The 10,276-nt window shown below is 44.1% G+C and overlaps 1 protein-coding gene across 1 annotated transcript in view; it reads right to left on the bottom strand.

Annotated features, from left to right (window-relative positions):
* Positions 1-10,276, bottom strand: part of T265_03829 (hypothetical protein) — a gene marked incomplete at both ends in the record, with an annotated part of 25,423 nt that overhangs the window by 10,890 nt on the left and 4,257 nt on the right. The window contains 7 exons of the mRNA XM_009168400.1: positions 1,107-1,283; positions 2,074-2,342; positions 4,437-4,778; positions 5,950-6,296; positions 8,066-8,502; positions 9,613-9,883; positions 9,922-10,223. Of these exons, the coding sequence (XP_009166664.1) occupies positions 1,107-1,283; positions 2,074-2,342; positions 4,437-4,778; positions 5,950-6,296; positions 8,066-8,502; positions 9,613-9,883; positions 9,922-10,175 (2,097 nt within the window). The remainder of the gene's footprint in view (positions 1-1,106; positions 1,284-2,073; positions 2,343-4,436; positions 4,779-5,949; positions 6,297-8,065; positions 8,503-9,612; positions 9,884-9,921; positions 10,224-10,276) is intronic.

Here is a 10,276-nt window from a genome sequence, read left to right as displayed (position 1 = left end):
GGCAAATGACGACTAGGTATTCGCAATACATGGCCAACCCCACCCAGCTCTTGACGCTGGACAGGTTCTTCCACTGAAGTCCCCGTTGCACAACGGGACACGGCTTATAATTACCTCGTTGCGGATTCACCAGCACCTGATTACATGAGCTATAGTTCTGAGGAAAAGGTTGCCGAAGACCTGAAGAAGTCTTAGTTTGGCTAAATGTAGAGGCCACGTCTGGCAGTCATATAATAATATATAATATAATATATATAATATATAATATAATAGTAATATAATATATATATACATAATATAATAATGAAACTAGCTATAGCCTGATACAGACGCCCCTGGATGTCCAGGGATATGCCGTTTTGACGCAAAAGGTGTCTCAGATTAGCAACCGCGACCTCATCTGACAGGCTAGTCAGAAAGATTGCAACTTCCAAAAGACGTCAAACGATTCATAACTTAAAGTGCCTATCCAAGGATTGCAAGTGGAATATCCGGTGACTGCATCTCCAGGAGCGTGACCTTGAACTTTCTGGGTGCAAATCGCATGCCAAAGGATAGGATCATCTTGGTCAGTTTATTCAAAAGACCTGCATGTTCTTCTCGAAGGTGAAAACGATATCGCCTGCAGATTCCAGCGATAGTCTCATTGTGTTATCGACAATGAAAGTAAACAGAAACGGAGAATGCGCATCCTTGTAGAACACCACTTCCGGCAAGGAAACTCTTGAGGGGCTCTGCATACATTCTCACACGTCCGAAAGTCTCGTAATACAGAGAAATTACATTTTCAGACTGTTAGGACATTCTCTAGTGGGCAAGCGTGTCAAAAACAGGTCGAGCGCGCCTTATAAATCCAGGAATGCGAAAACTGTTGTTTGTTTGTACGTATGGCGTTGTCCTGACGCTTGACGGAATGTAGGAATTCGGTCAACGCTCAAGATTTTTAATCAAAAGGTTATACGGCAGTGTCCGGCTTTCCTGTTAATTTCAGCATGACTGCTCACTGAACGGAGATTTTGAAAACAACTGAAATAGTGTACAAAAGAAGCGATCGAAGGCGAAACTATTAAACAATGAAAGAAGCTAAACCTCCCAATGTTGCTTACTTTCACTGTCTCATAGTTGATGAGGGAGTCCGTTGCCTGACTGCCAGCGCGACCATCCGCACGATTCATTGCCACTCGGAACTGCGTCCTCCATCGAGTTATCGCAAATGTAAACGATGTATATGCACCAATACAAGTTAGGGCGATTATGCTGGCCACTGTACCGTACTTGTAATACTGCCCGCAGGGACGAAAAATATGAAGAACAAAGCAGACAGACCTTACGACTTTATATACAGTTTATAGTCTATAGTTTACGAGACAAAAAGATGCGTGATAAGTACGTCAAATAAGCACACGATAGTTAGCCCCAGAACTAGATAATTATGCACAGGGGAAGGAATACCCAGTACCTCATGCCACACAGCAAAGTATAAAAACAGTGTGAATATACGTTTAAAATGATACTAACAGTTAGTTTTCGATGAGAATCACACTCAAATTCTGACGAGCGAGATCATTTTAGTGTCGCGGTCATGCAATAGAACAGGCGTATGGTTCACTTACACCAGTGACCAAAGCCCCCTAAGGGCTTAACCCTCTGGAGCTATTCAGGCTACCCTCATTGGAATAGCAACAATTGCTCTATGTAGTTTTAGGTCAACTCAGTTAATTTTTTAGCTGCAAATCACAAGGCAAAATTGAGAATTTCACCCATGTAATGAGTAGAAGGAAGTCGCTCTCTGACCACTAATGAGTAGATAATCAATTCTACTGATAATGGAATCCACTTGGTTGGAGCATATGTTGACATCAGCTGAGTCCTTTGGGATAGGGGGAACGGAGGAGTTGAGAAATGGCCTCTGAAACCTCGAAAGCAAGCATTAAGAAGGCACTGAAGTGCATCACCTGTATTAGGCGAACAGACTTGTGGTTTAAAACAGAAATACCTACACTATATCGCAATTACAGGACACATTTCATATTATTATTAATTTCGTTGTACAGCCTAGCAACCATGACTTACCAAAATGCCGGTAACCAATGCCACCTCCAGTGCAGTGGGGAATAGATTGAACACCATCGCTGTCAAAATGAATTGAATACCTCGAGCACCACGGTCAATTGCTTTCCCCAAAGCTCCTGTTCGTCTGCCCAAGTGGTACGATAAATCTAGATCATGCATGTGACGAAACACTTGGACACCGACTTTATGAATTGAGGACTGAGCGGCCTTGGCAAATACGGCAGTCCGAAGTTCGTTGAGCCCCGAAGAAGTCGCCCTGAATATACCATCTGAATGAGCGGAGTTGGAATATAGACGATACACTCAAGCAAGTAGTCCTGATTGGTGAAAAAATTCCATAGACCGCCTGGTTATTCAAAATAGGCCGAGCACCTACAGCGTCGCAAACATCTAACTGACCTATTGCACGTGTTGCCGTGTTCTAATTTTGAGACAATCAGAGAACAAAACTTAAAGTCTTAAAACTATGTGCAGTACGCAAAGTTTAACATTTTGTATCAGGTAAGACAATGGTTTGAAATCCGGCCCCGATAAGGGATGCCGAGAGAAGACCCAGGCACCAAGTGGTTTTCACTTCCCATCTAGTAGTCTGGATAGAAAGTTTCCTGTCATCATAAGAGTACACACATGAGATGCACAACCGCATAGATGCGCATAAAGGCCACTTGAATGCGAATCGAACCTAAAACTGGCCATGGGCATTCAACAGCCAGTGGACATTTTAATGGAGACTTCGTCCTGTCGGCAAAATCAAACCATGCTGAAAAGTCGAGAGCTATACACCTGTTTCATCTTTATTGAATGAATCTCAAAACTCTGGACAGTCCGGAGCACGTAACCACCCAGTCAGTAGCTTAACCGTTAGGCTACGAGCAGCTGATTAATTCGGATATGGTGTCGCTCATCCTTTAGTCACAGGATCAAGATTAGGTAGTTATATGTACCGACTGGCTCCATGAACAAAGAATTCTCAGATGAAAGTTTCGTTACTTATTGTTTACTTACTTGCTTATATACTAAGAACAGCTCAGACTGAGAATCAAATTCACCCAATGAGTGAAACTTCCATCTGGAAGGTCAATGCTCGAGTAGTCAGTCAAAACATTTAACCACGTAATATGAACCCCATGACTGAAGGATGAGAGGCGACGTATCCTTTCTAAGTGCGAGTAAATCACACTGCTGGCCAGCCATTCGTGGTCGAACCGTTATGTTAAAACTTCTGGTCGGAAGGTCGCGGATTCGATACTTGTTAGAATTTCGTGAGATGTACATTGCTGATGATTCCTAACAAGGATGGAGCAGGTGTACAGCACTTCTCGGCTTTTCGGAATAGATTAGCCCTATTCACAGGACGAAATCTCCATCGAAAATCCCAAATCTCCCCAAACGACCAACAGTTACTGGACTGTATTCAACAATATGCTGCCAATCCAAGTATGACGAAGGTAGACACCAATTCAAAAATGTGTTCATATGTTTGCCAGACTCCATTACAGGGAAACTACTCGAGCCACTGAGCTCACTCAAGTATCCTATATTTCTATTTTCGTCAACACTAGCTATTTACTAGACTCCTGCTAAAGCTTCATGCACGGAGAGCAAATACCGATTAATGGGTTGGTTAAGCGTCGCATTGCACAACTGTAGCTAACTGCAAGTTTTATGGGTTACGTCATGCGTACGTGTAGATGGACAGACATATACTACCGATTTCCGGCCAGACCTAGAACAATTTATGGTGAGAAGGAACATTGGGTGCCAAGTAAGTGTGAAGCCCTGTAGGTTGTTCACGTGTTTTAATCAGCTCAGTGAAAACTAGAATAACGAAGATCATACCTGGCAGTTGCCACCGTTCCTTCAACAAATTTGATCCGAATATATCGACCAAGCACACACATTTTGGAACTAGTGCAGACTTTTTCACGCGTACTGTGGCTTGATTTTTTTTCGGAGATTTGGCGTTTGCGGGAACAATGAAGTGATCCTTGTTTGGCACTGACTGTTCTTGAAAGAATATCGAATCAAGCCAATTCCAAAAGCAGTGAAGTCAAGTGATCATTCTTGTTAACAAGATCCTTCTAGGTGCAGCATTACTTGAGGATACACTCAGCAAAGCCAGCATAAGTAAGACGGATGCTTGGGCAAACATTCGAAGAAAATAAGCCGAGATTGTTGTGAGAACTTTTACTTCATTCTCTGTCAGTGGTTTCCAGCATGGGAGCAGAGATATTGTCAAGGATTTATTCACTTAGTTTTGGTGGAACGAAATACACTTTGTAATCCCTATAGGATCAGCAATTGGCTACGGTAAGGTGGGAGACAGCAGAGCATAACGTGACAGTACAGTTGGCTTCACTTACAGCAAAGCAGTGTGGCGGTAGCTGCTGTGGCTGGATGGATGTCAGCCAAGAACACTGGGACATTTCCCGAGTAGCAATCGATGGCATACTTGAACACAAATGGGACCAACACATTGACAAGCTTGGCTGAAAGCAACAACGACAGGGCAGCGACCACACGTAACCGGATTCTTGGTTGATCAGCAGGCCAAATGTAACTTAACAGCTTGCTGACAATGTACCAATCAGATAGGGACTGAGGGAAGGGATGCATCATTGATAGAAATGATATGCACAAAAACATGAGGATAGTTTTCGACAAACATAGCAAAAAACAGAAACGACAAGAAGCTTCCATCAACCCTTGACTATTGTCCGAATTCGAGTCCGAAATGGAGTGAGAGCGTATTAGTATGCCCAATGTGCGCTCGAGAAATACACCGAAATATAAGCCACACAATTGTTATAAATCCTTCGTGTGATGAAGGGACAACCACTGGATGCGCTTAACCCAAATTCCAGTTCGGAAACTAACAATTCTGGATCCAATTAAGAGATTACAGCGCATCCGAAGACGAAACCGGCTGCTTTTATCATGATTAGATGACACTCCCTCACCGATCAACTCACTTTTTGCGACAAGAGTCAGATACAGACATCCACACACTCTAGTAAAAGTACGTATGAAACTTTTATCATGATGACACTCCCTCACCGATCAACTCACTTTTTGCGACAAGAGTCAGATACAGACATCCACACACTCTAGTAAAAGTACGGTACGTAATGGGTTGGTTAAGCGTCGCATTGCACAACTGTAGCTAACTGCAAGTTTTATGGGTTACGTCATGCGTACGTGTAGATGGACAGACATATACTACCGATTTCCGGCCAGACCTAGAACAATTTATGGTGAGAAGGAACATTGGGTGCCAAGTAAGTGTGAAGCCCTGTAGGTTGTTCACGTGTTTTAATCAGCTCAGTGAAAACTAGAATAACGAAGATCATACCTGGCAGTTGCCACCGTTCCTTCAACAAATTTGATCCGAATATATCGACCAAGCACACACATTTTGGAACTAGTGCAGACTTTTTCACGCGTACTGTGGCTTGATTTTTTTTCGGAGATTTGGCGTTTGCGGGAACAATGAAGTGATCCTTGTTTGGCACTGACTGTTCTTGAAAGAATATCGAATCAAGCCAATTCCAAAAGCAGTGAAGTCAAGTGATCATTCTTGTTAACAAGATCCTTCTAGGTGCAGCATTACTTGAGGATACACTCAGCAAAGCCAGCATAAGTAAGACGGATGCTTGGGCAAACATTCGAAGAAAATAAGCCGAGATTGTTGTGAGAACTTTTACTTCATTCTCTGTCAGTGGTTTCCAGCATGGGAGCAGAGATATTGTCAAGGATTTATTCACTTAGTTTTGGTGGAACGAAATACACTTTGTAATCCCTATAGGATCAGCAATTGGCTACGGTAAGGTGGGAGACAGCAGAGCATAACGTGACAGTACAGTTGGCTTCACTTACAGCAAAGCAGTGTGGCGGTAGCTGCTGTGGCTGGATGGATGTCAGCCAAGAACACTGGGACATTTCCCGAGTAGCAATCGATGGCATACTTGAACACAAATGGGACCAACACATTGACAAGCTTGGCTGAAAGCAACAACGACAGGGCAGCGACCACACGTAACCGGATTCTTGGTTGATCAGCAGGCCAAATGTAACTTAACAGCTTGCTGACAATGTACCAATCAGATAGGGACTGAGGGAAGGGATGCATCATTGATAGAAATGATATGCACAAAAACATGAGGATAGTTTTCGACAAACATAGCAAAAAACAGAAACGACAAGAAGCTTCCATCAACCCTTGACTATTGTCCGAATTCGAGTCCGAAATGGAGTGAGAGCGTATTAGTATGCCCAATGTGCGCTCGAGAAATACACCGAAATATAAGCCACACAATTGTTATAAATCCTTCGTGTGATGAAGGGACAACCACTGGATGCGCTTAACCCAAATTCCAGTTCGGAAACTAACAATTCTGGATCCAATTAAGAGATTACAGCGCATCCGAAGACGAAACCGGCTGCTTTTATCATGATTAGATGACACTCCCTCACCGATCAACTCACTTTTTGCGACAAGAGTCAGATACAGACATCCACACACTCTAGTAAAAGTACGTATGAAAGTATATATATATATATATATATATATATATATATGCATATATATGATAAAACAATGGAAAACAACTCTACTTTGCCAAAGTTTCGAGCGAGTATGGGTAACAGCGAAGAAGGGATTCTAGTACGATATGTGGAAGCTGCACCAACCCAGACTACTCTTGCATCCAAAAATTCCGAAACTAATGGATAAACGTCGCCGAACGGATCAGTTTTGCTAAGTATACACGAGAGCGATGCTGCATAATGAAACCTACCGTGCTTGTTAGTGACAGCTGTGTAATCAAGCTCATTTAGGAAGTATCTTGTGACAGACGAGGCAGTGCAGCTAATGCTGCTGTCTAGGTACGAATATTGATTACTATGAACTAGCGATATGACGATGACTTATTCCTTAGCACTAGGCAGATGTCTAAGATTGACAGAGGTATTGTGCTACCAATGTGCAAGTGTGTCGATTCAGTTTAAAGAGTGAACGTTCAGACGACAGGTTTTCATAACCACACTGCCTCCGTCAGTGTGGGTTCAGACGAATATGATATACTTAACACAACAAGGGCTCTTTACTTTGGGCAAACGAAGGTGACCAACGATGAGCAAGAGGCAGATAAACTCATGAATAAATGTATTACTTTAATACCAGCTGTGGCACCCTTTCAGTAACTACCTGCTATGCCAAAGGAAGAAGGCGCAAGGGCTGGGATACTGCCGGGTTACCCATTCTTTGGCAGCAGTCAAGATGCTGAGGTTGGGTTCGAATCACGGACTTGCTGGTACGTAAGCTAGCACCTTAACCGCTGAGATAGCTCGAGCCCTTTAATGCCATCCGGTGACGGATGTAAATCAAGCATCACGTTTGTCATTTGCGTAACAGTAAAATCAACTTTGGCCAAAAACTTGGTACGCTGTTTAGTGTGGAAGAGTTTCTTCGAAATCTGGATTCACTGTCTAATAAATGGACCCGTTTTTCTTGAAGTACAATCTGAGTACACATTGCGCTGTCCGCTGACTGTAGAAAAATGATGCAGTATGAGCGCGAAGCGATGGATAAAGATATGCTTTTGTCTCGGCGCTGACACACGCAATATATGTGTTCGTAGATCTACGCGCAATAATGCAACAAAAATCTCAGTAACTGAGCGGAGTGCGCGATGTTTTTGGGATAGGGTTTATAAATTCCTTCACAGAAGTTGTGACACCGATGCGGCTGAAGACAAACGGGAGCCGAAAAGAAACAGAGATGCCAAAAACAAATATAGACAGTATGCAGACAGTATATAAGCAATATCAGAAAATCCTAAGAGGAAAACCTCATCCTCAGTCTGACCTCATAAGATGTCTTCACGGGTTCATCGAAATTTGTCGGCTTCACTAATCAGTATCAGGAAACTAAGTTAAGACAGTAGCTTGTGGCCAATGTGACGCACAAATCTGGCCAACAGACGCCAACTACCTGATATTGAAAGTAGTACGTTGGTCTCCTTTTGGCCAATTAAAATGCAATCGTCTCATCACCACTATGTAATTCACAGTTGGTAACTCAAGCACAAGCTGAAACAAAAAGCATGGAACTGATAGCATCAAACTTCTTACCCTTTTTGGTGCAGTAGCAAATGGTTGAGCATCCTGATCACCGGATGGATGTGTATGTTGTTTGTGTTTGCTTGATACAAGCATATCATCCTGATCCAGCCGGCCACGAAATAAACTGTCCCAACTACGACGACTCAACGAAGAAGAATGGCGTGTAAAAACTGAAGTGGTGGCAGATAACGGGTATTGGAATCGTGAGTCAATTAATGAAGCCACGTAGACCTGACGACCAAATGCTCCAACCGACGACAGTGAAATCTGTGGCGCATTCCTTCGTAAAATCCTGTGCAGCATGACCTGTTTCGGCCGACACAAGCTTCGCTGGGTACTTGCCGAAAAACAACGGAGCAATCAGATCATTATGGAGCCTAAAACAGCACAAAAAGTAGTCAAGCAACGACGAATAGAAATCAAACGAAAAACGCGTAACACACACAGTCATGTGCAGATGTTCAAACAAAGACTGAACATCACATTAAGTTCTAAGACAAAAGTTGAAATGAGGACAGTAAAAAAGCAAATGGTCCGAAAAAAATGTCACGACCTTCTGAGTCAAACCCAAAGAATTCTGCAGACAAAAACTCTAGAATAACAGAGAGAAATATTCAGGAAACTAGAAGGGACCGCATATCTGCCGATCAAAGTGCAAAGGCGGGTCTAGTTTGGGAGATGGAAGGTTGGTCCACAACAAACTTGGTGGATATATCAAAAGGGCTGCTATCTGCTGCAAATGGTAGACAGCCATATGGGGACCACGGCCCGACCTATGGGAGCGCTGCGTGCTTCATCAATCTAAGTCTCTGGTTTGGGATCCTAGTAGACAATCGGTTAAAAAGAATGAGCCTAAAACAGAAGAGTCATCATCATCATCATCATCATTGTCAGCTGTAATAACCGCGTACTCGTCGTACAGTGGTTGTAGCTGCCGCAGTTTCGTTCACCGATGGTTTGGGGGAAGAGGGAGATGGCTGCGCATTGCAGGCGGGAGCTGATAAATTGATGCATAAATCCAGCATTGTCAGTGGGCTGTCAAGTGGGGGGTTGGAAAAGGAGCTATGCATTGAAGGCAATAGCCTTCATGCACGAGCGCCATTGAGGGCGCGATTGGGTCATTTCTGAGAATGTCTCTAGCCATTGATGTGGCCCGTCTCGGGGTTCCCATCCAGGAAGACGGCAGTGACCAGCGCAGCTGAATTTGCTGGTAATGGTTTCCATACTTCGCTGCCAAGTGATAGTTTGGCCGCCTCTGGCTCTCTTCCACTCTTCACGCGGTTGTGCGAAAAGAGCCCTTCGAGGAAGTCCGTCGAGTGGCATACGCAGCACACGGGCAAGCCAGCGCAACCTGTGCAGTGTGATCAGTTCACCTATCGAGGGTGAGTTATTTCTCCCGAACACCATTCGACGTACTTCAGCATTGCTGATCCGGTGTCCCCACCAGATCCGGACAATGCTCCGAAGACATCGATGGTCAAACACCGAAAGTCTTTTGACGTCCTCGGCGCGCAGCGACCAGGTTTCTGATCCATACAGTAATGTGGAGCGCACCGCAGCATTGTAAACTCGACCCTTGACAGAGAAGCTGATGTCACGCCTACGCCACAGGTGACGTAGATGCGCAAAAGCTGCTCTGGCCTTCCCAATCCGGATGGTAATTTCATCGTTCGCCAGACCACCGGGACTGATACAGCTGCCCAGGTAAACAAATTTGTCTACTACCTCAATCGGTTCACCGCAAGCATGAGGCTAGGGTTCGAGCCCACCCAGTCTTGCAGTAGCACTTTACACTTTGCAGGTGTGAAGCGCATACCAAACCGAGAGGCAGAATTATTTAGATTATTTAGTATTGTTTGCATTGCCACAGGGTCAGATCCCAGAAGAGTTATGTCGTCTGCGTACTCGATGTCTGTGAGCGGAGGTCCAGGGAGCACTTCGACCCCACAGGCATTAGAGGCTGGTAGTGCGTCTTCCATGATCGTATCAATGACGAAGTTGAAGAGGGAAGGTGAAAGAGGACAGCCCTGTCGGACACCACTGGATGTGATGAACTCAGGAGAAAGCTTCCCGTAGACCT

Source organism: Opisthorchis viverrini (genome assembly GCF_000715545.1).
Source record: "Opisthorchis viverrini unplaced genomic scaffold opera_v5_56, whole genome shotgun sequence".
NCBI classification, from domain to species: Eukaryota; Metazoa; Platyhelminthes; class Trematoda; order Opisthorchiida; family Opisthorchiidae; genus Opisthorchis; species Opisthorchis viverrini.
The sequence above is the reverse complement of the archived record's forward strand: the minus strand, read 5'-3'. Positions and strand labels throughout refer to the sequence as shown.